This window comes from Abrus precatorius, unplaced genomic scaffold (assembly GCF_003935025.1).
Source record: "Abrus precatorius isolate BTA unplaced genomic scaffold, Abrus_2018 Scaffold3, whole genome shotgun sequence".
In the NCBI taxonomy this organism is placed as follows: Eukaryota; Viridiplantae; Streptophyta; class Magnoliopsida; order Fabales; family Fabaceae; genus Abrus; species Abrus precatorius.
The window spans coordinates 13,281,612-13,309,341 of record NW_020874373.1 but is presented as its reverse complement, the minus strand read 5'-3'; the positions used below and the strand labels follow the sequence as shown (position 1 = coordinate 13,309,341).

Below are 27,730 nucleotides of genomic sequence, written 5' to 3'. Positions count from 1 at the left end.
CCAAACATTGTAGAGCATCTGTTATTTCACTTCACCCGGAATCAACAAGGGTCGCTCTACAGTTAGGTCCAGGTATATATAAGATTTCAGATTTTAGAATTATGATGGTTTTAAATTTGAATTACTTCTTTTAGTTCTGATTTCATCTTGTTGCTCAAACTTGGTGCTACTGCATGCAGTTTCAAATGGACAAAACATTGAAGCTACTCATTTTATGCGTTGCATGGACTTGTTCATTCTCTGCACTGAGATGTGCCGCAAGAGCCGATCCTCCCGTTGCAACAAATGAGGACCGGCCCATTAAATTTATTGCTCAAGGTGCCACTGAAGATAGCTACAAGCAGTTCATGAAAGAGCTTCGAGAGAGACTAACAGGTGGGGTGGTACGTGCCATACCTGTGCTTCCAAATCCAACAACATTGCAAGAAAGAAATCGATATATTACAGTCGAACTCTCCAACTCGGACACGGAATCTATCGAAGTAGGTATCGATGGGACTAACGCATATGTTGTAGCATACCGAGCGGGAACTCAGTCCTATTTCACCCGTGATGCCCCAGCATCTGCATCTGACTACCTTTTCACTGGCACGAACCAGTACTCACTTCCTTTTAATGGTAGTTACGGTGAACTAGAGAAATGGGCTGATCAGAATAGAACGCAAACATACCTAGGGTTACGGGCCTTGACACATGCGATATCGTTTCTACGAAATGGGCGCAATGACAATGAAGAAAAAGCTCGTATCCTGATCGTGATATGCCAAATGGTTGCAGAAGCAGCTCGATTTAGGTACATATCACACCGGGTTGGTGTCAGCATCCGAAATAATACGCCGTTTCAACCTGATCCTGCCATGATAAGTTTGGAGAACCATTGGGAGAGCCTGTCAGGAGCTGTTCAACGAGCAACACAAGATACGTTTGAAGACGTCAGGTTAACAAATATTCGCCACGAACCTGTTATTGTAAATTCCTTGTCACACCCAACAGTTGCAGTTCTAGCATTGATGCTTTTTGTCTGCAATCCGCGAAATGCAAACCAATCACCTCTGTTAATAAGATCAATTGTGGAAAAATCAGACATGTGCTTTCCTGTTGAACCAACCGTGCGCATTGGTGGTCGAGATGGGATGTGCGTGGATGTCTCGAACAATAACTATAACGATGACAATCCTGTCATAACGTGGGAATGCAAAAACCAGCTTGAAGAGAACCAGCTGTGGACCTTGAAACGTGACAAGACGATAAGGTCCAAGGGGAAGTGTTTAACCACCAAAGGTTATGCTTCAGGGGATTCGGTCGTGATATATGATTGTACCTCGGCAGAACGAGAGGCCACTTATTGGGAAATATGGGACAATGGAACCATTATCAATACATGGTCAGGCTTGGTCTTGAGTGCTGAATCTAGTGCCATGGGAGGGAAACTCACCGTGCAAACTAACTATTATCGAATGCGACAGGGCTGGCGTACAGGCAATGACACAAGCGCTCTCGTAACTTCAATCGTTGGGTATTTAGATCTCTGCATGGAAGCTCACGGAAGTAAAGTGTGGCTGGGTGACTGTGACAGCAACAAGAAAGAGCAGCAATGGGCACTTTACCCAGATGGTTCTATACGTCCAGTGCAAAATACAAACAATTGTTTAACTTCTGACGACCACAAACAAGGAGCTACCATTGTCATGATGGATTGTAGCAATGCATGGGCTAGTCAACGATGGGCGTTTAGAAACGATGGTACCATTTATAGTTTATATGACAACATGGTGATGGATGTGAGAGGCTCTGATCCAAGTCTTAAACAGATAATACTTTGGCCATACACTGGTAACCCTAACCAAATGTGGCTTACTTTGTTTTAATGGCTTCATGCCAGAGGCGGCAAATGCTATCTGCCTGTATAATGTTTAAATAAGAGACGGTGCAAAAACTGTCACGAGGTTCATACTCGCTCGCAATGTTTCTAATATGCTTAACGAGTAAATTTATGTTTTAGCAAGAACCTAGACCATCATTTATGTTTTAGCAAGACCCTAGGCCATCATGTGAGCAATAGAGAATCTAGATTGCTTCAAATAAAAATATATTTTAGAACCTAACTCGTTAAATCCATAAAATGGGAAAGCTATAATCAAGCATTGGAATAAAACTAGATTCAGGGGATTCAGTTCTAAAGTAGAGGGGATTCAGTTCCAAAGCTAGATCTTCGTTCCCCCATTTAACAAATTATGTAGCAATTATTGAATATATAATCTAACAAACTCAATATAACCTGAACATACTTAATTCCTTCACAACAAAATTACAAAATTGAAATTTTCACGAACCAAAATAAGTAAATGAAAATCTAGAATCTACAATGAACTCACAACATAAATATTGGATGTACACAGTAACAACCCGTTTAACAGGAAAAAAAAAAAAAAAGAGCTGGAGAAGGGAAGGACTACTCTAGCCAATCTCAAAGAAAATCTAGAATTTGGACTTTAACTACTATGTCTTTTTGGCAAATGCTTGCCTACAGATAAATTTTATATCATATTTTAGTTCAGTCCCCAGTTTTGGCAACAGGTATAAGACCCACCTAATAATGGAACAAAACTAGGTTATTTGAAATTTATATCAAATAGCTAGCTAAATTATTTATTCATTTCCAAATCTACTGCTTGCTTGATTGTTGTGAATTCATAATAATAATAATAATAATAATAATAATAATAATAATAATTATTATTATTATTATTATAATATTTAAAAGTTTAAAAAATTCAAAACAATAATGAAAAATATATATTAATATTTGTGCAACATAATTATATGTTAATATTCTACAAATTTAAAAAGAAGGAAAAACCAGAACAAAGCATATATAATTATAATATATTTTTTATATTTGATTTTTCTATAAATCTATAGTAATATTATAAAAACAAAAAATAAATATAGAAAGCTAAAAAATTTGTAACAAAACATAATTATAATATACATTAATATATGTACAACATAAATTTATATTAATATTATAAAAAATAAAAAATGGAGATTTAATATACAGAATTACATATCCGTGCCCCTTTGGTATTGTTTTTCATAGAGAGATAGGAGAGAAGGAAGCAAGGAAGGATAGAAATAAAGTAAAAATAAAATAGAAATATTATTATTATTCGGATACAATTAAATAGAGTGGAAACATAAGAAAGAAATTTAAAAATTTACTTTCATTAGTATCGATGGAGTGTAACATAGAAAAAAATAAAATAAAATACAAAATTACTTATTCAGCTTTAATTGAAAACTTATTTTATTTAACTAAGTTATCTTGTATAAGGATACAGTTCAATGTTTTTATTACGAAACTTTTGTCACACAAATAAAGGAAAGGCTTTTTAACATAAATAAAATAATTAAAAAATTATATTACATAAATACCTTTCTTTTTTAAATTTGTTTACAAAAATGTCTTGAATTAAAATATAAAAAAAAATTAACTTTAATCAAATTTTCTTTCAACTTTTAAATAATCTTTAGTAAAAGTCGAATTTAATTGACTTTTCTATAACTTTAAAAGAGTTTTTATATAGAAGTTGATTTTTTTTCAATTTTTAAATATTTTTTTACGCTAAAGTCTATTTTAATAGATTTTCTTGTTACTGCATTACTTACCTGAAATTGATTATGATATATTTTTAAAGACTATTATAACTGATTTTATTATAATACAAAAAGTTGATTATATTATATTTCTATTTAAAATTGAAGTTGATTGTATTAGACTTTAGTACATACAGATATACTCATTTATTATAAATAGACAATCCCAGAATATGCACGGTCATGTTAAAAAATTTAAAATTAAGTGTAGAAATTCTAATAAAATGACAGTTATGTTCATATTTTTATGTATTAATATACAAAATATAAAATAATGACATTTTAATTAATTTTTATTAATATTTTAAAATTCTATCTAACTTTGGTGTAAAAAAAAATTTTAAATTTAAAAAAATCATGCACAAAAAATACATTAAAATACTCTAGTTTTATTATTATTCTTAAAAAATAATCATTTCACAAATTTAAGGACCTGATTATTTTGAAATTATAAAAAAATAATTTTTTAACAATACTTATATAAAAAGAATGAATTGTGCTCAATTTAACCATTTTAAGAATAGTTTTATGAAAAATGAAAACGTTGACCTTTGGGGTTAATTTTAAGTAACTAAAAATAATAAGTTTTATTTAACCACTATAATGCGATTTTTCTTTTATTTTTTAAATACTTTTATTTAAAAACGTTTATTTTATTAATTATCAGAGTTTAGCACCTTAAAATTCAAGTTCTATTTTGTACTAAAATGTATCATAATCGACTTCTTTTTTTTTTTTTATCAAATTATCATAAATTAGCACATTTAAAAGTTAATTATAATTAATTTTGTGTAAAGAAAATTAAATAAAAGTTTTATTATATTTAAATTAAGACATATTTGTAAACTGATTAAAATTGACACATATATACAATATGTTTTTTTTAATTTATGTAAAATACCCCAAAGCGAAAGGCTAGCACTGTATATTTCCAGAGGCTTCAGAGGGAAGATCAAAATGGTGAGACCTACTACACAAAAGTACTTCAGCTTTTTTATTGCATCTGAACGACAAAAATTTTGTTTAATCTTTCCATTTCCACTTATTAAATTTCCTTCCTTATAATTACACTTAAAAAGACATTGTCAGAAATTTATTTGTCTGGCAATGAATGCAATGCCAAACTTAATTCAAAAACTCATTTAATGATGTAACCAACATCCATTAATCCTCAAAGATGAGGAGTATATGAATTTTTCTCTTAAAGCTTGTAATGAGTTTAGAAACAAAGAAAAGGTAAGAAGCTATAAAATGCTAGAGAATAACTTTTATGTAAAGTGAGTCATCGTCGTCAAGTAGCTTAAAAGAAAAAAGTGTTTTAATTATGTATGTATTTAGAGTAAAACTTTACTTGATGGCTAATCATAAGAGAAACACAGTCATTGTAATGAATTAGTTTTTTTCCAACAAACCAAAATGCTTTGTACGCCAATGAAGTTTTGAAGTGCACTTATGTTATTTTAGATTACAGAGAATCTAATACTAAGCTGGACATTATATCACAGCAACATAAAAGCATGAAATTTATCACAAACATATGAGAATAATATCAAATTATATCCAAGCACATTACTTAAGTAGTAAATTTAAATATGTGAAATAAAAGGCACTCCTTAAATGTTCAAAAGGCTTTTATGACTAATGTTTCTGCCCAAAATGATGTGTGTTCAGTCCAAAAATATACAACTAGACCAATTAGCATGGAATGAGTTGATATATTTAACTAAATAACACTAATAATTAAAAAAATGTAAATAAATTAAAGTTTTATTACAAATCCTAAATCTATAGATCATAGTTAAATTAAAATAAAACTAGAAAGCACTAAATCAATTGTGACATGTTCCGGCATTATGGTCACATTAACTAGCTACATTCTCATGCCTCACAAGTGAATAATGTTAAATGTGGGAAACACTGATTCTTCATGCATACCATATACATTCACATATTAGAATGACATCATACACAAAATACACAAAAATAGAAAGACTAAAAACTTAATATCATCAAGGAAATCATGTTTGATACCTTAACTAGCATACGAAACTTGTATTTGTCCTTAACATATTCCACATCTACAAGCTTCAATGTCAATAATTACACCAGCTCCTTTTGTTAATTAGACCACATCCCGCCCACATAAAACAACATCACACCAACTTCTTGTAAAACAAACGCAAAGATAACATATCATGCAAACATACAGTCATTTTTATTTATTTTATATTTATCTCAACCTACCTTGCCTCTAGCTATGAGCTTTGGGGAGAGTGTCGATCACGTGCAATCAGATTTGGTCTAAAAAATCTAAAACTAAACTAAGCCAATCACCACAACCGATAACCCCACCACCGATTCATGCAACTCTACTTAATTTGTATCCTGCAGCATCCGAGTCTGCCACGTTCAATTTCACCATAATAGAGAAGCTTGATGAAAACAGTTACCTCTCATAAAATCTTCATCATTTTCCTGTGAATCTTGTGATTCCCCTGTGCTATCTCACTGAAGCATATCGGGATCTTGATAAACTCAATGAAGCCTTTCTTGCAGGGGAACAAGATCAGTTTCTCCTTACTTGACTTCAATCTACATTGTGCAGTACTATCCTAACTCGATGCATTGATTGTTGTCATTCGTACCAACTATGAGAGCGAATTCACGTTCATTTTCAAGCGTACACCAGAGCTCATACACGTCAACTGCAAACTAAATATCACAACACAAAGCATGAATCTCGTACGATTTCATAATATTGTTGATGGACTCTCCTCATTTGGATATCCAATGTTCTCACGAGATCATGTTATTATCATTGATGGTCTACTTCGTACTTATGAATCAATTGCGACTCTAGTTAGTTGCAAAATTGAGCCTATGTTAAGTATCAATCATGAATTGGATTAAATAAGGTCAATAATAGCAATGATAAATATGTTTATATTAAATTAAATAAAAAATTCTATATTAAAGGAATTTAATCTAAATACACTAATAATGTACCATAATACGTAATAGGATATGAATTTTTTTTTTTTATATTCTCATTTTGTAAAATGAATTAAATTTCTAATATTGGCTGAGAGAGAAATTATATTTTATTTCTAAAACACTAAAAATTATTACCTAGCCTTTTTCTTTTTATTGAATTGGCCAATCTTGACTTTTATTTATTTTTCAGTTCCAACTTGCATTTTAAGTATGAAATTTAGAGGTTACATAAGTTCATCTACACTTAATGAACTTTAATTTTTTTGTTAGGTCTTTTATTTTTTACTTGTCCGTTATTTATTTGGGTTTATGTGTTTTAGTATCATATTTGAATTTGTGTGCACGACTTTGCCTAAGCGTGTGAATGAGTGAAATTTCAACTTAAAATGATTCTTTGAAATGAGACTTGCTCTCTAACAGTTAAGTTGATTTTTTTTTTTAATTTGATTTTGTAGCTGGAGTTAAGCATTCAAAATTAAAAAAAATATTAAAAACAATATTTAGTACACTTTTATATTTTAATTTAGTAAATATTTTTTAATAATAAATTACTAAATTCACATAATTTAATAATTTTAAAAAATTTAACTTAATAATAATTTAAAATATATTAACAATATAAAAAAGTTACATTGTAATTCAATTATCCATTATCATATACTTATTTTTTACCTTTTATAATATAATTACTTTAAAAGTCATATTTACAGTGTTTTTAATTAGTTAACTATATGCAAATCTCATCAATGAAATATATATTAAAAAAACTTAAAAAATACGTCAAAAAAATTATGAGTACCAATCTTCTTGTGTGTGGAATTTTGGAAATATGTTTTGAATATTACATAGGAAATCTTGCACAGACATGCATAAGTAGTTTTGCTATTTATTTAATTAGTTCTATGGTAGAACTTTGCTTTTTTTAGGAGGAAAGCATCAGGGTATGTTTGGGAGAGGGTTTTTGGAAGAAAAAGGAGGGAAGGACTTATTTTTATATTTTAAATAAATATATTTAAAATTAATAATTTTTAAAAATAAAAAATATAAATTAATATAATAATAAAAACTTAATGTATTAATAATATATTTGTCATTCTAAATAATATATAATTCTTTTAATATAAAATTAAAAAATAAGTTCTCTCTTTTCTTTCTTTCCAAATACCTCTCCTCTCCCAAACATACCGTCAATGTCTTCAAAAAGTAAATTGAGACAGTTATTTATAGTTACACAATCGCCTCAACATTTTGATAAAAAAAAATGTGTAATGGTTGACCATTCACATTAAGGGAGTAACTTTTGAAACTCATGTATTATTTTTTATTTGGAAGGTAAGTGTACCCGCCAGAAGTAATAAATGATTTTAAAATAAATTCTTGAAATATCGTCCTATAAAGATTAATTTTCAATTATTAAAAATTTCTTAATTTAATTTTTTGAGTCTAAAAAATATGAAATTAAGTAAGAATCAGAATTTAATTACAAAAGTAATTATAAATAAAAGTAAATAATACAACAAACGTCTTAATTGAACTTATAGGAGATGAATTTAGGGTATATGAATTTTTTCATTCAATTCTTTATATTATATTTCTATTTAACTCTACATTTAATTTCTTTGTGATTACTAATTATTCATACAAATACTATTAATCTCTAATGACCATGCAATACTAATATTCTTTTCTCTAAATTAATATCCTCAATAATTATGCAAGACATCAATTAAAGAAAGTATAAAGTACTTATGAACTTGTTAATTTAATAACAATTGGAAGAGAGAGATTGGTTTTATTCACCTAATCCTTTGCCTCTTTTTATCCTGTAGTCACCTAACGATATAATGAATTAGGATTATAATTATGCGCAATAGGATAAAAGCTAATCATAAACGGAAATCAAATATAGATTCAAACTTCAAAATCTCATAAATTCATGAATAATAGTTTCCATAACCCTAGTTATAGACTTAACTACTTATGATAAAGAGAAGAACTAAAATAATCGTAAATAAAGTCATAAAGAAAAGCAAACTAGAAAGAGATAATTTCTCGATCTTCAAGTACGATCGCTCAAAACTTCAACTCTCGCCAAGAGTATGCCAACGATCCCGTATAAGAGAGACGAGATTATGGAGGTGTATTAGAGAGCAAACCACAAGATGTAGAATAAGATGTTTGAGGTCTCTCTTTAATAGGATTTGAAAATCCTAAAAGTTCTTTATTAATTGACTTACCACAAATGAGCACGGTCATGCAAGGGCGTAAGCAGGGCCGTGCATGGGCCCGAAACGCTTTCGTGCTTGATGGTAGGGTCTGGGCTTGTTGACTGCTGTAAAGCTCTATCTTGCAAATAATTTGGGCCAAAACACATCTTAAACCTAGTTGTGGCTTTTTTATGCTAAACTGCACAATATACAAATAAATCAGTGTAAAACCTAAATAAAATAAAGATCAAACATCAATATATGAATTGTAAAAGAGGATATAATTTCAAACTTATCATTTTCATCATAACTTAATAGGACTGTCAGACTTATGATTTTAAATAAACATTCGCAGAAGGTAGTCTACATCTTTCATTTCAATTTTATTACATTTCTTTTTTTATTTTATATTTTTTTTTTCTTAAGATGAAGAGTAAGCATACTAGGAGCTCAAAGGAGTCGAGCTATTAATTACCATGCAAGTTTCTACACCTATACATTATGTATGATTGTGCTTAGAGACATACACGATTATGCATGCAACCGCGATGGAAAAATAAGGGCTTTGCAGTTTGAGCATATGTGTGCACCATGTTCAGCATGGTCGTGCTCTATTACAAAGGCAGATGCACTCAAGGATTTATGATTTAGAGCTTGACTTATAATTAACTTGAAACTACTTTGTTTTATTGCATGTTTCAATATGCTTGAGACATAATAGAATTTTTATTCTTGACTTTCACCATGTTTAAGAAACACCTAGTTATCCTCCCTATGAGCTTAATTAATTAATTAATTTTTTTTGGTCCATTGCATTAAATTATATAAAATATTCTGATAGTCTTGAGTTTATAAATGGAGCAATTAGGTTGAATTATTTAAGAAGTAGCAAGATATATTGTAAAAAATTCTCCTCTACTTCTCATATGTGAAAATATAAAAAAAAAAATGAAAATAAGAAAAAAATAGAAAAATAGTTACAAATGAATGAAAAGAAGGAGTAAGAAAGAAATCAATTATATGTGAATTATAATCATTACTGCAAGAGCTTCATTTATAAACTTAGGAGATGTTTGCTATTTTTTATGATTTATTACCCCTTTGTGTATCATTTCTTTTCATTTATCCCGCCTTTGATTCTTAAAATTCTATGGCCACATTACAACATAAAAAAATAAAAAATCTCATGATTTTTACTTGTACTTAATTTATTTAATAGAGAGTCGGTTTATAGTCAAGTCTATAGTAATACACTTCTCTTTTGTAGAACTGAGTGATATATGCTTCTGTTCCTAGACACTTGGAGAGAGAGAAAGAAGTAAAGTACTTTAGTTTAAAGTTTGAGTGAAAAGTTAGAGAATATATTATGTTCTTTTAAACTTATTTCTCTTGAGTTCATTGATATGATGATATATTTCAAGTTATTTACTTACTCTTAGTCAAGACTTTACTGGAGGGTAAACAAATATCAAGTATTAGAAATTTTATAAGTCTATATTTGGTATGTTTTTACACCTTATATGTTTATGTGTGACCATTATTTTGTTAGGTTTTCACACTAATTTCTATATTAATTGTGAAAATTAACATGGAAATGTAACAATTGAGTTTTTTGTGCATGTTTTGCCCAAATTGGATGAAAAATAGGGCTTCACCGTTGCCAACACGCCCACACCCTAGTAGCCAACACGGGAGTGCTTTAACCATATGCAAGATCGTGCTTGCCTTCGAGAAAGAGTTTTGAAATTCTATTAAAGAAACCTAATAGGTAGCATCGTAGGCATCTTTTGAATCTTTTTACATATTCTATCTTGATTTTGGTTAGTCCTGATAACTCTTAGAGTTTGAGCAGCACATATTGGGATCAAGAGCTTTCTTTGTTTCTTCTCTATTAGAGACTCCTCTAATTTGTATTTACTTTTTGTGTAACTATAGATTAATTTAATATAGTTTTTTGTTATATTATGTTAAACTAAACCTACAAGTAGTGCTATGATGGATTATTTTTATGATTTTATGGGATATTTATGATTAATGATAATTTTATGTTTCTTTATACTTGATTAGTGTGTATCCTTTTGTGCTATTTTTATATGTTTACAATTAACAACTCTGAAATATACCATAATTAATTATTTTTCACCAACACCAAACACCACCCTCAAATTTCTAACCGTAAATAGTCTAACTTTTTAAATACCTATTTCCCATCTCTGACAAATTTGAATGAAAAAACATTCATTTTTTTTTCATTTAATTGATTTTTTATGCTACCATGGCTTTCGAAGCCTTCACTAATAAGAATATTGTGTTCTAGAATCTTAAATCTCAGTCTAAAAATAAGGTTTTTTCATATTCAAATATCTGTCAAAGATGAAAAATCGATATTTAGAAAGTTGATTTGTTTATAATTTGAGATTTGAGAGTGAATGTTTGGTGTTGGTGGTAGATAAAGTTTTGAGTATAAGAATATGAAAATGAAAGGAAGAAGGAAGAGGAAGATGTGTCAGAACTAAGGTCGGAAGAAGATGATGAACAATATCGCAAAATATATGTGGCACAAAACAACAAAATTTTTAGAACAGTGATGAGATTTTTAACATAAAAAGACCTATTCAAAACTTTTATAAGAGTTAGAGGATTAAAGTGAACCAAAAAAAAAAAAGTTAAAGAATGAAATCAAAATTTACCTTAATGTTAAGGGACAAAAAAACTAATTTTATTTTATTATTATTATTATTATTACACTCAAATAATGCAACATACTTTATGCCTAAAATATTTTTATTTAAATAAATAAAAATGATATAATAAATAAACTAACAAACATTATTTTTGTCAGGCGTAAAAAAGCATTTTAAAAAATCTACCTGGTAGATTAACAACATTAAGGTTTAATTTAAGATTTAAAAAAAAAATACAGAAACTAAAACCAATAGGTATTTAAAAAACACACCAACTTGTAAAAACAAAATTGTACAATAAAAACACCGACTAAGACTAAAATTTAAAGGTAATATAAATTTGTGAGAGTTGTCACTGTTAGGAAGCTATGGAATTAATAAGAGTGAAAAAGTAAAAAATAAAAAATAAAAACAATAGAAAAAGGATTTGTTTTCTCACAACGTTATTTGGACTTAGAGTCACGGTTTTGGATTTTATTTGTGCGCACAGTGTTAGAGACCACTCTTACTCTTACTTCTTTTTTGTGCTTCGATTATTGATAAAATTTCTTTTCTGATTTCATTGTTTTACTTCCTTTTCTTCTCAATTCGCTTGTGAAGCTACATAAAGAATATAACATTGTAAATGTTTATCATTCTAAAAGGTTTAACATATGATCCTTTTATACTTGTAAAATACAAAAAGTTGTCATTAAAACCAAGCTTATAAGAAACACAATTCATAATTGATATACATTAAAAGTTACATTTTAAGATAGAATAATAAATGTGAATTTTGTATTTAATGATGACCTACTTGATCACTTAAAAGATGAAGAAAGTAAACATGAGGAAGTGATAATTAACACTAATATGTATAACAATGATATTGTGAAAGAAGATGACATAGAAAAAGAAAATGAAAATAAAGATGACTAATTATTGTAAGTTTAATGATAGTTTTGAAGCTATAGCAATGATGAAAATGACAATGAAGATGGCAATTATGATATATAATGTTTGTATTTTTTTTTATTTCTTATAACAAAATGTAAAAGATATTTATATTCTTATTATATTTTACTTTCATTAATAATTTTATTATGTTATAAATGTATTTCATGAAATTTCTTTTTGTGTTATTTAAAGATGTAGATAAGGATATAGATAAAGCAAAATAGGCTAAAAGTTGTCCAACAAAATAACCAAGATGACAACTAATAAACATTGCTTCCAGTACTTTTCTAACATCCATTTTATCACCTTTTGTTTCTCCTACTATTACTACATCTCTTAGGACATTTGCAATCACTCCACCTTTCTTACGTGATGGGCATTCATCACCTATCTTATGAAGAAGCAACAAATGGAGAATTAGAATAAAAAATTTAATCTCTTAGCTTGTATTGACAAATCTTTTTCTATTGTGTATGGAGTTAGAGACTTATGTAGTGAGTATTGTGTATAGAGTTAGAGACCTTAACAATGTGTATTGTATTATAAAGACTTATATATTGTATATTGTGTGTGGAATTAGAGACTTGTATAATGTGTAACATCCCAACTTTTTAATCTTAAACTACACATTGATTTGTGCAAAATCATAATAAAGTGTGAATTTTCGTATACAGCAGATATTATAAATACACTAAATTAGAATTTTTTTGTGAATAAAATCTATTTGCAAAATTTGCCAACAATGCAATATTAAATAATAATGGTGAATAAAAAATAATAATAATCAATTGGAAATTATTTTACAAATATGGGTACTGAGCATGCATTTATATATATATATATATATATATATATATATATCAACTACAATAATTTACAAATTGTTCATCAAAATACATGAAATCTAATATAATAATTACATGACCAAAATGAGTAAAGTCTCAAAGCAGTCTCAAAACATATCCTAACACTGAGGATCCGGTGCTAGTCATCCACATGCCATGCCTCTATCTCCTCTAAATCATCGGGATTGAGTTCATCGTCCAATACAAGGTAGAGATTTCTTGAATTGGTCATAACCTCAACTCCAAAGACTCGCTCAAACGTAAATCATGTCGTCCTTCCAAAATGGTCATGATCATGGTATGTACACAAATATGTTATGGTAGCTAGGGTCTTAACCGTATCGTTATAGATGACATGTTATGATGAATTTTATCATTTACAGGGAAGTCAAAAGGGACAATATAATATAGTGCCATCTCTATTATAATAATATTCTTAGGTATATCATCAACATGTATTGTTAACTTAAAATGACATGTTCTCCGATACTCATTAAATACATTAAGTCTACATTGTACAAAGTTATCTATCAGACTAATCCTTTCTTGAGACATTGTCATCCTATTTTCTTAAAAATTTTACTAAGGATGAGCATCTATTCTATCATTTACAAATTAACGTATTACATGAAATCATAGTATGACATAAAAAAACATAATCATTTCAGCAACTAATTCATAGAATAACCATAATCATATATTCACAACACAATAATTTGTTATAACATATCTAATTCTCTCATTCAAATATGCACTTGCATTGCACTGTAATCACAAATAACGATGCTTCCAACATTTCTTGAGGTCTTACTTAATTAGGTAAATAGTTATCAGTTAACCCATGCACACAGATACAACATATATAATAACGGTCCCTTAGCAAAGGTATAGTCAAGAGTCTAGTCAGAAAACGAGTGTGAGGCCATGTGATGCATTCGCTCTCAGAAAGAGTATGTACACATATGCGAATGTCGCTCATCACCTTACGTTTCTCCCAAATTTTTCATCATCTCTAAACTCTATACCTTCAGTGTATCTCACTAACTATTTACACTAGAACCATTCCATATCCAACACTTATACTTATTTCAAGAATTTCTTCATTCTTCACTCATAAGATCATGCTTAGTAAAACACTTCTGGACTAAGTCTACACTAATCATCCCATTAGAGTATAATTTCACTAATCAACTCATTCAAACTAGCATCATACTTTATAACAGCAACAAAATACTCATATACATAACTCGTCACATAGTCTATGCATTTCAACTTACAAATACAATATCATGCTTCATCATAACATCTTATAAAGACATATTTCATATAATTACACCATAATTATTTAGTATGTTTCCATAACACTCTACATTAAGTACTCATAATATATTTCATGTGAACTTATCACAGCCATTGAAGCTAAACAATCAAGCATGCATATTCTCAGCTAGCATTCATAAATATTATATTTCAAATACATATTTTTCACAAAATCACTATGTAATAGTGCTCTAATGAACAAAAAATAAATACTCTAATAAAACGACAAAATAGAGCTGTCTTTACCTTGAGGTGTGATAAGTTCATAATTTGATATATTTTATATTTATACACTTAAACTCTATTATATATATATTTACACTAATTATATTATTAAATATTGCAGTTTAGCAAAAAGAATTTATTAGTGCATTATGGAGATATTCTGGATAAAAATTAGATATTTTTAGTTCATGGCAGTGCTATGTAAAGTTGAGTTTGAATTTTGAATTTAAAATTTAAACTTAGATATGAAGATTTGGAGTGATTTTGATTGTGAATAAAATCGATTTGAAAAGATAGAGCTTAACCAATTGAAAACTCAGGCCGCAACCTATATAAAGAGGCCTTATGCTCCACACTTGACACTTCTACTTCTTTATACACCTTCCCCTTCTTAGTTCTAACCAAACTTATCTTTGAGAGTCATTGGAGACCATTGGCAAGGACGACGAGCTTCCTCTTGGAGTCCAAGCAAGTGATTGAGCGCCTTTGAAGAACGAGAACTTTCTTCATCCTTTACCTTTTTGGGTTTCTTTTTTTTGAGTTTTTCGTTGTTGTTATCGGTTTATTCATCACATTTTTCATAATTTATTTTGTTATGAGTAACTAAACTCATAGCTAGGGCTATGGTGGATCCTACTACAAACTTTGTGTGATTTTTATTTTAATGTTGGTATTGGTTTTTCTTTAATGTTTGGTTTTTATTCTATTGGATTATATTGTGTATGTTAAGACTTAATCACTCTTAATATCCCATAGTTAGTTGCATTGTAGGCGATCATACCACATGTAATTAACGGAACTATAGGATAAAATGAGACAGGGGGCTAGGTTGATCACACTTAATTCCTTTCTTTTAGCTGTTATTAAATTAACAAACTCATAGAATCTTCATGCTTACTCAACCAATTACTTGCTTAATCATTGGGGGTGTTTGCTCAGAAAAAAGAATATTGACATTGCATAATCATTGGGTGTTAATAGAGTTTATTATGAGTGGTTGGCAAATATTTGGATACCAATATCAGGATTAAATTAATTAGAACATAAAAAAGTGTAGTAGGTGAACCTATAAGTCCTAGGCTCATCTCATTTGATCTCTCTCATACATTGTATTACTGTTCTTTTAATTTATTGTTAACATTAAGCTTTGTTTTTGGTCTGTTACAATCTCGTTACGTTTAAACAATTGAATCAAGCTACTCTTGGTACTTGAAAATAATCTCTGTAGAACACTAACTTAGGAACTCTTTTCAAAAACTTTTTATTACTTTTTGATAGGTACACTTGCCTACAAACAAGTTTTGGCGCCATTGTCGGGGATTAGTTTTTAATATCAAAGAAAATAGAGTATTTGGTTGATTTAATCATTTTTTTTTTATTTTGTTTTATACTCACTCGTTCTAAACCTATTGCAGAACTTGCTTTTGATCTGAAAATCGAGAAGACCACACGTAGAATAAGTAAGGAGTGCAGAGAAAAGAAAAAGATAGCAGAAGAACGACCAATCTTAGAGTACATGACACCCACTGCTGAGGGTGATGCCGGGAGCATCGTAGCACTTGACATAGAGGCCAATAATTTTGAATTAAAACTGGCCTTGATCAATCTAGTCCAGAACTCCACCTTATTTTTTAGGCGACCTAATGAAGACCTTCACCTTTATTTGAAAAAGTTTCTTCGACTCACTGATACCATCAAATACAATGGTGTCACCAAAGATGATATAAGGCTTCGTCTCTTTCCATTCTCTGTCACGGAAAGGGTGAACGCATAGTTCTCCACACTTCCATCTAATTCAATTACACCTGGGATGACCTATCAAAACAATTCTTAGCCAAATATTTCCCACCATCACTCTCTGCGAAGCTGATGACAAAGATCTCTAATTTTCAATAATATGAGTTTGAATCTCTGTTTGAGACGTGAGAGTGCTTTGGAGAACTTCTAAGGAGATATCTACATCATGGTTTCACTCTATGGAAGTAAATGCAGATTTTCTATGCTGGACTCTCATCTTCTAATAGAGTTACAGTCAATGCAGCTGCTGGAAGATCCTTCCTATGCAAAGGACCAACTGGGCTCATACATTGATAGAAAAGATAACATCTAGTAATTTTCAATGGTATATAGACCATCATAGAAGCAAAAAGAATGAAGCCGCTCTAATCTACCAGGTAGAAAGTAGTGATTCCATAACAAATAAGCTTGAAACTCTGTCAAAGCAAATAGAATTCTTATTAAGGGTACAAGATCCATCAGCAAAACCTCTAGAGACTGAGGAGGCCAACTTCATGGGCAACAGTTACAATTCGGGATGGCGTAACAAACCCACGAACTCATGGGAGAATAGCCAAGGAGGTCAAAATTCAAATGTTTATTTCCCTCCTCGCTTGAGTCCCAGATGGAACAATAAAGCCTTCGGATAGAGCAACAAGCCCAAACAATTAATAAGAAGTTTTCAGAAATAAGCTCTGATATATTCGAGATAAAATCATAACTGGAGCAACTTACAAATTTGTTGACTCAAAGAGCACTAGGAACGTTGCCCTCCCAGCCTGAACCTAATCCCAAAGAACATGCCAAGGCAATTACATTGAGAAACGGAAAGATGTTGGCTGAAAACATGCCAAAGTAGCAGAATACCGCTCTACGTACACCCATGCTCCCTCATATGCATGGCCACACTGACGTCCCAGAAACAGAACAAGAAAAGAAAGAAGCATCATCAACAATGTCTAGGCCTCAAGAACTTTGACTCCCTTTTCCGCTGAGGTTGAGAAGTAGTCAGAGGGACTTATAGTTCAACAAATTCCTTGAAATTTTGAAGAAGTTGCACATGTTTCTTTGCAGTTAGCAGATCGATCTATTACTTATCCTGAAGTAATAATGGAAAATATGCTTGTAAAGGTTGGGGGATTCTTATTTCATACAGATTTTATGTTGCTTGACATGGAGGAAGATGATGATGTCCCTATCATACTAGGGAGACCGTTCTTAGCCACTGCAAGACCATCATAGACGTGCAAGAGGGAAAGCTCACATTGAGGCTAGATGATGAGGAAGTTGTATTTCAAGTTTTTAGTTCTCTAAAGTACCCCTCTAGCCAAGAAACTTGCAACTTTGTGAGCATTGTGGATGTTGTTCCCCTTCCTATAAATTTTGTAAGGCATGGAACTCCAAGTAGAGGACCAAGGAAGAAGCCATCTCAAAAGAAGAAGAAACAAAAACTCAAACCATTTACTAATAAGCCTCTTGACTTAGAGCTTACATGTTCTTATCTTTATTTTGATTCTCCTCCTATGATTAATCTTTCTAGTATGACAAGAGTTGTGGAGGAGAAACTATTGGGAAAACAATTACATATCAAGGGAGTCATCTCTGAGACTCATGCCTAATTTCCCATATAATTTAACAGGATGTCAGGCTCGTGACGTAAAACAAGCGCTTACTGGAGGCAACCTATGTTTTATTTTTCACTTTTATTTATTTGTGTTCTTGGTTTTTAGAACATGGTGGCTTTTTTGTGTATTTTGTCTCACATTTAGGGAGTTTCTTTCTCTTTACTTTTCTTCCCTACTTCTTCTTTTTTTCCCTAAACATTGAGGATAATGTTCTGCTTTAAGTATGAGGGGATTCCATTATTACTTGTCTTATTACTTGCTCTCAAGTAATTTCCTGTGCCCTTATTCTAAGGAAATTTTGAAAATTTTATCCCAAGGAACCTAAATTTTCTGAAAATAATAAGAACATAATTGAGTAATTTCTATTAAGTTTTGGAGTCATTAAAATAAATAAATAAATAAATAATTGAGATCTCTAGCTTTTTGCTCTACATTAAACTTTAACCCACATATGTGAGTTTTGAGTCTTAAAGGAAATTTTTATCCTAATTTATTTGTATGTCTTTCCTCATTGCTTTATGTGATTGTCCCCTTGAGATTTATACTCTAGAACTTGACTTGTAACCTATTTGAGGCTACTCCTTTTGATTCCATGTTTTAAATATGGTTGAGGCATATTAGGATTATTTTTTCTTGGCCTTCACTATACAACTAGTTGCTCACATTAAAATTATGAAATGTTTTATTGACCTTGGGTTTGTAAATGGAGCAATTAAGTTATTGAATTATTAGAAAAATTCTTCTCTATATCTCTTATCTGGAAAAAAAAAAGAAAAGAAAATGCATGTAAGTTGCAAAAGAAAAAAAAATGCATGTAAGTTGTGAAAAAGAAAAGAAAAGAAAAGAAAAGAAAAGAAAAGAAAAAAGGGTTACATTTGAATGAAAGAAAAGAGGAGCAAAAAAATTGAAAATATAAAAATCATTACTCCAAGAGCTTCATTTATAAACTTAGGAGATATTTATGATTGTTTTAATTAAGTTAACCCTTTGTGTATCCTTTTCCTTCATTTATGTCACCTTAATTATTATAACCCTTTGGCTACATTATAACCTATAAAAGACCTCATAATTTTTAATTACATTCAATTGACCTAGTAGAGAATTAGTTTATCGTCAAGCCTATAGTAGTATATTTCTTCCTAGAGGGCCTGAGTGTCACTATTTGATGACCGAGGAAGAAGATAGAGAATATAAAATTTTAAATGACTTTTGATTACTTAAACTCAGTGATATTACTCTTGTGTTCTTTGTATCTCTGTTATTTTTTGATTTCTTGTTTTGATGATATGTTTCAAATTGTTCCTTTATTCTTTAGTCAGGATTTTTGCTTGAGGGCAAGCAAATCTCAAGTATAAGGGTGTTTATAAGTTCATATTTTGATATATTTTATGATTTAAATTTATATAGTTAAACTTTATTATATATATATATATATATATTTACAGTAATTATGTTATTAATTATTGCAGTTTAACTAGAAGTTGTTATTAGTGCATTATAGAAATATTTTGAATAAAAATTAGATATTTTTAGTCCTTGGCAGTGCTATGTGAAGTTGAGTTTGAATTTTGAATTTAAAATTTAAACTTAGACATGAATATTTGGAGCGATTTTGATTGTGGATAAAGCCAATTTGAAAAGATAAAGCTTAACCGATTGGAAATTCAGGTCACAGCCTATATAAAGAGGCCTTATGCTTCACACTTGATACTTTCACTTCTTTACACACCTACTTCCCTTTCTTAGTTTTAACCAAACTTATCTTTGAGAGTCATTGGAGACCATTGGCAAGGATGACAAGCTTCCTCTTGGAATTCAAGCAAGTGATTGAGCGCTCTTCGAAGAACGAGAACTCTGTTTGTCTTTTATCTTTTTCGGTTTCTTTGGTTTGAGTTTTTTGTTGTGGTTATAGGTTTATTTATCACATTCTTCGTAATTTATTTTGTTATGAGTAACTAAACCCATAGCTAGGACTATGGTGGATCCTACTACAAACTTTGTATGATTTTTACTTTAATGTTGGTATTAGTTTTCCTTTAATATTTGATTTTTATTCTATTGGATTATATTATGTATGTTAATACTTGATCACCCTTACCATCCCATAGTTAGTTGCATTGTAGGAGATCGTACCACATGTAATTTACGAAACTATAAGATAAAACGAGACAAGAGGCTAGGTTAATTACACTTAATTCCTTTCTTTCAGTCGTTATTAAATTAACAAACTCATAGGATCTTTATGCTTTCTCGATCAATTACCTTGCATGATCATTGGGAGTGTTTGCTCAGGGAAAAAAATATTGACATTACATAATCATTGGATGTTAATAGAAGTGATTATGAGTGGTTGGCAAATATTTAGATACCAATATCGGGATTAAATTAATTAGAACATAAAGAAGTGTAGTAGGTGAACCCATAAGTCCTAGGCTCATCTCATCTGATCTCTCTCATATATTGTATTATTGTTCTTTTAATTTATTGTTAACCTTAAGCTCTGTTTTTGGTCTGTTACAATCTCGTTATGTTTAAACAATCAAATCAAGCTACTCTTGGTACTTGAAAATAATCTTTGTGGGACGATAACTTGGAAACTCTTTTCGAAAACTCTTTACTAGAGTTCAAAGACAGAAGTTCTCCTAAGTACCAAGAGATATTTGTGAGGAATGAAAAATACAAGAGACGATAGGAGAAAACAAAGTTTAATTCAGATAAACTTACTTGGAGTCGTTTAGATTTTGACGTCCAAGCTCAGATTTGAGGAGTAATCGTAGTTTGAGAGAGTTTTATATGAGAGAAAGAGGTGAGAGTTCAGAGAAAATTAGAAGAGAATGTGAGGTTTGGAATGAAAATGAAATTTTCATGTTGGAATTCACTTAAATACTCCTCAACTCCGCGCTCTCTCATTTGCGTGACACAATTCTTGCTTGAGCAAGGTAAACCTCACCTTAGCAAGAACACTAGACAGTGGCCTTCGCCAATCATTTCCTGATATGCTCGCTTGAGAGAGATTGAGCTCGCTTAAGTGAGATAATGTTTAGAGAGTTAGACATTTTTCCTGTGAGTTCTTGCTAGAGCAACTCAGCTCCCCTAGCGAAATCATTGATTTCCTTAGCGAGATCATGCTCGCTTGAGTGAGGTGACAGTTGGGATGAATTGATCTTGTCTCGCTTAAGTGAGATTGTCCTGAAAACATGTAGTTTTGGGCTCTCAGTCTCGCAATAGCGAGATTTGTCTTGCCTGAGCGAGATCTCTTGCACCAGATTTCTATCAAGACATCCTTAAATCATTTCAATACACTCTAACACTATATAATACGAAACAATAATCAATTTATTAATTAAAAGAAAACAAGTGTTACATAATATGCATTGTGTATGCTAAAAGATGTTCATCATGTCTATATATGTTGTTATTATTGATGATATATCTATGTCTATCAATTAGTAAAATTATGATTAATTTTAAACATATTTTCAAATTAATATTGTAATGCCCCGAATTTTGGTAATGATATTTTGGTTATTAATATAAATATGTGAATTACTATTTGAATGTACATTTGAATTATGTGGTGATGTGTATATATGTATAAATACATGTGGATGTATATATAAGTGTGTATTGCGGTTGAAAAATGAACGTAAACCTGTGATTGGATTGAAATGTAGGCTAAGTTTGTGATGCAGGGGCATTCTTGCTGTGCATCTGTTGCGTTCTCGCTGTAGTAAGAGGCTCCTCGCTGTAGCGAGAGGGTCTTGCTGTAGCGAGATTCTACAGAAACTAGAGTGCAGATTTGACTGAGATTTTTGCTGCAGTGAGAAGGTGACTTGCTGTAGCGAGAGTGTCGCGAATCCTAGGGTATTTGAGGAGTTTAGCTTTCAAGAAACTTATTTCCCACATCTCCCTTTGAACACTCTTTCAATTCTCTCAATTCCCAACTTATTTTCACCGATTAAACTACCTTCAAAGCTGTTTGGGTACAAAATTGAAGGTGGAAATAATGTTTGGAGCATTTAGAGGTAAGTTCTAAGAGTTAGGATTTTGGTTTTTCATCCCTTTTTTCGTTTCTTGGATTCTCATGGAGATATTCCATGTATTTAGGACGGAACATTGTGTGGGAAAGGTTTTTTTACCATTAATTTGTGTTGGGTATTCAATCCGAGGTAAGGGGAGACTCTACCCTATTTCTTTGTGCCTAGAATTCATTCATATTGCTATGTATTGGAATGTGATCGAGATAGAACATAGAAAAATATATATTTGGATGAAAATAATTTGATTGTAGTGAGATTAAGATAGAAAGATTGTATGCAATATAATGTGGTTGATGTTGAATAGTGTGTGTGATGAAATGGTTTGATTGTGATTGGATCATAATGGAAACTTTGTATGTAATGCAATGTGATTGATATTAAGTATGATGTGTAGTGAAATGGTGATAGAAATCATATGGTTGGTTACAATGTGGTTGAAATGTGTGGACATGATATTGGTTGATAATGAATAATGTGAAATGATTAAAAATATGTGTGAATAACATGATGATTGTGTTTGAATATATTAAAAAACTATGAATGGTTCAGCGATATATTGGGGGTGCGGATGATGGGGGCGGTATAAATACTTTGGGCAAGAGAGGATGGTGGTGATACCAACAGTGAGCGTAGGTGCACCACAGGCCACACACTCTCCTCTTGAATCGGTCTCTGACTGATACCTTTGCTTGGGGGACCCAGTACCACACACGTATTCGTGGAGTAGAAACTGAGTAAGTCCTTGAGGTTGAGGGCATTAGGAATTTGTGATCACAATGCCACAGTGGGCGTGGCTACGTGTAGTGAGCGCACATGGGTGTGGATTGTTTGATAGTACAGTGAACGCACCTGTTTGTGAATTGATATGGAATGTTGAAAGTAGCATTTGTGTTATTTGATACATGATTTGAATTTTGTTAGTAAATATGTAAAATGTGTAAGGTGAGTCTCTATGCTTGTGTATGTATGATAGTGTAGGTACTCACTGTTACATCTATTTTTCAGGTGACCAAGAGATCAGCACTAGGTTTAGTAAATGGGAGGGATAAAACTGCTATAGGACTTAAAAACTTTTTTTTTATTTAAATTTTTGATATATTTAAATTGGTCTTATAGCATTTATTTTGTCTCAAATTTATAACTCTTCTTATTTTGAAATACTTTATGAAACTATGCGTTGAAAATTATTTGAATGAAAATTTTGTTATTTCCCTTTATTGCAAATTTATTTATTTTAAAAATTAAATTAAGGTGTTACAAATATCGCAATTATTAGTAATTGATTTTGTCACTAAAGTTTAATCTTTAAATTAATTTTAAAGTCTAAATTAATTTTTCAAATTAATATCTCAATTATTAAGTATATGTTTATTTACTACAATACATATTTCAAATTTAAATATGTCATTTTAAAATCATAAGTTAATAATATTATATATAATTTATTAAATAAATTTATGTTAATATTTATTTTAATTTACTTAGAAATATATCACATTTGCATCTATATTAATAAACCTTATATTTAATTGAAAAACAATTTTTTATATATTTGTGTCTATTTTTTTTATGTATTTATATTATATTATTTTTATTTTTAAATATTTGATATAAATTATTAAATAATATTTATCAAAATTTATATTTAGCCACAGTAAATTTTATGTTTATTGTTTACAGTAACATCAACAAAATGAATAAACATTTTTATTGTTGAGAAGAATGAAAATATATAAAATATAAAAAAATATTAAAAAGTATTTTATAATCTTCTTTAAATAATTATAATTGATATTATTTAATATAATAAAATTTTATTACTTTATTTTTTATAATTAAATTATAATTCTTATTTATTTATAATAAATAATTTAATAAAATATAAATAAACTCATTTAGTGCATGAATATATTTATTAATTATTTAATAAAATTAAATTGTTCTAATATATATTTAATGATCAAAATCATCTGCAGTGACAAAGTGATTTCAGAGAATCTTATTACTATTGAGAAATGTAATTATTTAGAGGGTTTAAATTGGTTTAAATAAAAGTGCTTTGTTTACCTATCAAGAAAGAGAATTTTGAAATTCTTGAATATTCAGTTTTAGGTATTTTATTAGAGGATATGAAATTATACCGAAAAAACAGAACAATAAATTTCAGTGTGTATCCTCGCCGCATGAATTACTTTTTTCTCTCATTATTTGTTATTTTCTTATATTAATCTCCAATTTTCACCGTAAATCACCCCATGAATGCTTCTTCGTATTAGAAAACCATACCAGCAATTTGAAGTTCTTTGTTGGAAGAGATGCTACAACCGTGGAAGAGAATGGAGTGGCAGAATGTTAGAGGGCATGGAAACTTGTGAGCAGCAAGAAACACGTGCGTGGGAGTCCTAATTGAAGAATGAGTCACCTTTCTTGCTTTGGTTTTTCTTAATTGAACAGTGATTGAAAATAACAAGCAATGGCTTGCATTCAATCCAGATGGGTGTAAACATTTGTCGCGTACATCATAAAAGATTCCTGCAGTACAATAATTTGCCTTCTTTCGGTGGCACTTCCTTTCAGCTGGCTTTTACGTGACGTCAGCAAGAGTGACCTAATTATAATTACTATCATCAAGATCAACACACGTGTACGTATGAGTGAACATTTCTATGAACAAAAGAACACAGATATGCATAAATTTACATGTATTTTATATTATTTAAAAAATTAGATAGAACAATTTTAATCCACTCAGCTGCCTCCCAGTCCCAACCATTGTTGCCAAAACCGTTAGGCCCATGTAAATTATGCACTCTGTCCAAATCAGGCTAATGCTCCAAAAACAGGCTTGATTTTTATTATGAGGTGGTACCAATGGTCCAAGATCCCTCTGCCTATAAAGTGATCCCACAACTTCCAAGCCACACCAAACATTGCACAGCATCCTTTATTTTACTGCAAGTGGGATCAACAAGGTTCGCTCTACGGTTAGGTTCAGGTTTAAAATTTGAATTACTTCTTTCAGTTTTCATTACATCTTTTGCTAAAATTTGGTGCAATTGCATGCAGTTTTAAATGGACAAAACTTTGAAGCTACTGATTTTATGTCTTGCATGGACTTGTTCATTCTCTGCACTGAGATGTGCTGCAAGAACCTATCCTCCGGTAGCAACAAATCAGGACCAGGCCATTAAATTTACTACTGAAGGTGCCACTTCACAAAGCTACAAACAGTTCATTGAAGCGCTTCGACAGAGACTAACAGGTGGGCTGATACACGACATACCTGTGCTTCGAGATCCAACAACAGTGGAAGAAAGAAATCGATATATTACAGTCGAACTCTCAAACTCGGAGAGGGAATCTATTGAAGTAGGTATCGATGTGACCAATGCATATGTGGTAGCATACCGAGCAGGAAGTCAATCCTATTTCCTTCGTGATGCCCCAGAATCTGCATCTACCTACCTTTTCACTGGCACGCAGCGGTACTCACTTCGTTTTGATGGTAGTTATGGTGATCTAGAGAGATGGGCTCATCAGACAAGAGAGCAAATAAGTCTAGGGTTACAGGCCTTGACACATGCGATATCGTTTCTACGAAGTGGGACCAGTAACGACGAAGAAAAAGCTCGTACCCTGATCGTGATAATCCAAATGGCTTCAGAAGCAGCTCGATACAGGTACATATCAAACCGGGTTGGTGTCAGCATCCGAACTGGTACGGCGTTTCAACCAGATTCTGCCATGTTAAGTTTGGAGAACAATTGGGATAATCTGTCAGGAGGTGTTCAACAATCAGTGCAAGATACTTTTCCAAATAATGTCATTTTATCAAGTATTAATCGCCAACCTGTTGTTGTAGATTCCTTGTCACACCCAACAGTTGCAGTTCTGGCATTGATGCTTTTTGTCTGCAATCCGCCAAATGCAAACCAATCACCTCTATTAATAAGATCAATTGTCGAAGAATCAAAGATTTGCAGCTCTCGTTATGAACCAACCGTGCGCATTGGTGGTCGAGATGGGATGTGCGTGGATGTCTATGACGACGACTATCACAATGGCAATCGTATCATAGCGTGGAAATGCAAAGACCGGCTTGAAGAGAACCAGCTGTGGACCTTGAAAAGTGACAAGACGATAAGGTCCAACGGGAAGTGTTTAACCACAGAAGGTTATGCTCCAGGGAATTATGTCATGATATATGATTGTACCTCGGCAGTACCAGAGGCCACTTATTGGGAAATATGGGACAATGGAACCATCATCAATCCAAGGTCAGGCTTGGTCTTGAGTGCTGAATCTAGTAGCATGGGAGGGACACTCACCGTGCAAACGAACGAATATCTAATGCGACAGGGCTGGCGTACAGGGAATAACACAAGCCCTTTCGTAACTTCAATCAGTGGGTATTCAGATCTCTGCATGCAAGCTCAGGGAAGTAATGTGTGGCTGGCTGACTGTGATAACAATAAGAAGGAGCAACAATGGGCACTTTACACAGATGGGTCTATACGTTCAGTGCAAAATACAAACAACTGTTTAACTTCTAAAGACCACAAACAAGGATCTCCCATTCTCCTGATGGGTTGCAGCAATGGATGGGCTAGTCAAAGATGGTTGTTTAAAAATGACGGTAGCATTTATAATTTACATGACGACATGGTGATGGATGTGAAACGCTCTGATCCAAGTCTTAAAGAGATAATACTTCATCCGTATCATGGTAAACCTAACCAAATATGGCTTACTTTGTTTTAATGGCTTCATGTCTGAGGAGGCAAATGCTATCTGCCTCTCTAATGTTTAAATAAGTGACAGAATCTATCGATTCCAGAAACAGTCATGAGCTTCATGCTGCCTTGTAATCTTTCTAATGTGCTTAAATAATAAATTTATGTTTTAGCAAGACCCTACGCCATCAAGTGATCAATAAAGAGAAACCAGATTGCTTCAAGTCAAAATATATTTTAGAACCTAACTAGTTAAATCGATACAATTGTTGGAAAGCTAAAATCATAATTAGAGCACTTGAATAAAGCTAAAAACAGGGGATTCAGTTCCAAAGCTAGATTTTCATTCCTCCATTCAACAAATTATGTGGCAATTGGATATATAATATTACAAACTAAATATAACCTCAACATACTTAGTTCCTTCCCTTCAAACTTACAAAATTAAATCATCATAACAACCTTCATGACAACAAAAGTTCAATTAAAAGTTACCAAAAAAAAAAAGGGGAAATTTCATGGGTTACCACTTAAGACTTAGATAAAGATTTTCCTTCACTTGCTGGGCTGCTGTCGATCGACCTAATCAGAGACTTTAGTTTTGATTCAATAATTGTTAAAAAAAGCTTGTTATAAGACATCAAACAGGGAAACATATTCATAGACTGTGAGATAATTGAATTCAAGT

General features: G+C 31.2%; 1 protein-coding gene and 1 pseudogene across 4 annotated transcripts; both read left to right on the top strand.

Annotated features, from left to right (window-relative positions):
- LOC113860751 (abrin-c) lies at positions 1–27,529 on the top strand. Of its 4 annotated transcripts, none has more exons than XM_027493255.1 (2): positions 1–72; positions 25,376–27,529. In XM_027493255.1, exon 2 carries the CDS (start codon positions 25,382–25,384, stop codon positions 27,068–27,070), a length of 1,689 nt encoding a protein of 562 aa, XP_027349056.1. In that variant the 5' UTR covers positions 1–72; positions 25,376–25,381; the 3' UTR covers positions 27,071–27,529. The 4 variants fall into 4 exon arrangements, with proteins under 4 accessions (XP_027349056.1, XP_027349058.1, XP_027349055.1 ...); XM_027493257.1 differs by lacking the exon at positions 25,376–27,529 and adding an exon at positions 180–1,923 and having other exon boundaries at positions 6–72; XM_027493254.1 differs by lacking the exon at positions 1–72 and adding an exon at positions 25,228–25,304.
- LOC113860753 overlaps positions 9–27,730 on the top strand; it is a 70,917-nt pseudogene continuing 43,195 nt past the window's right edge.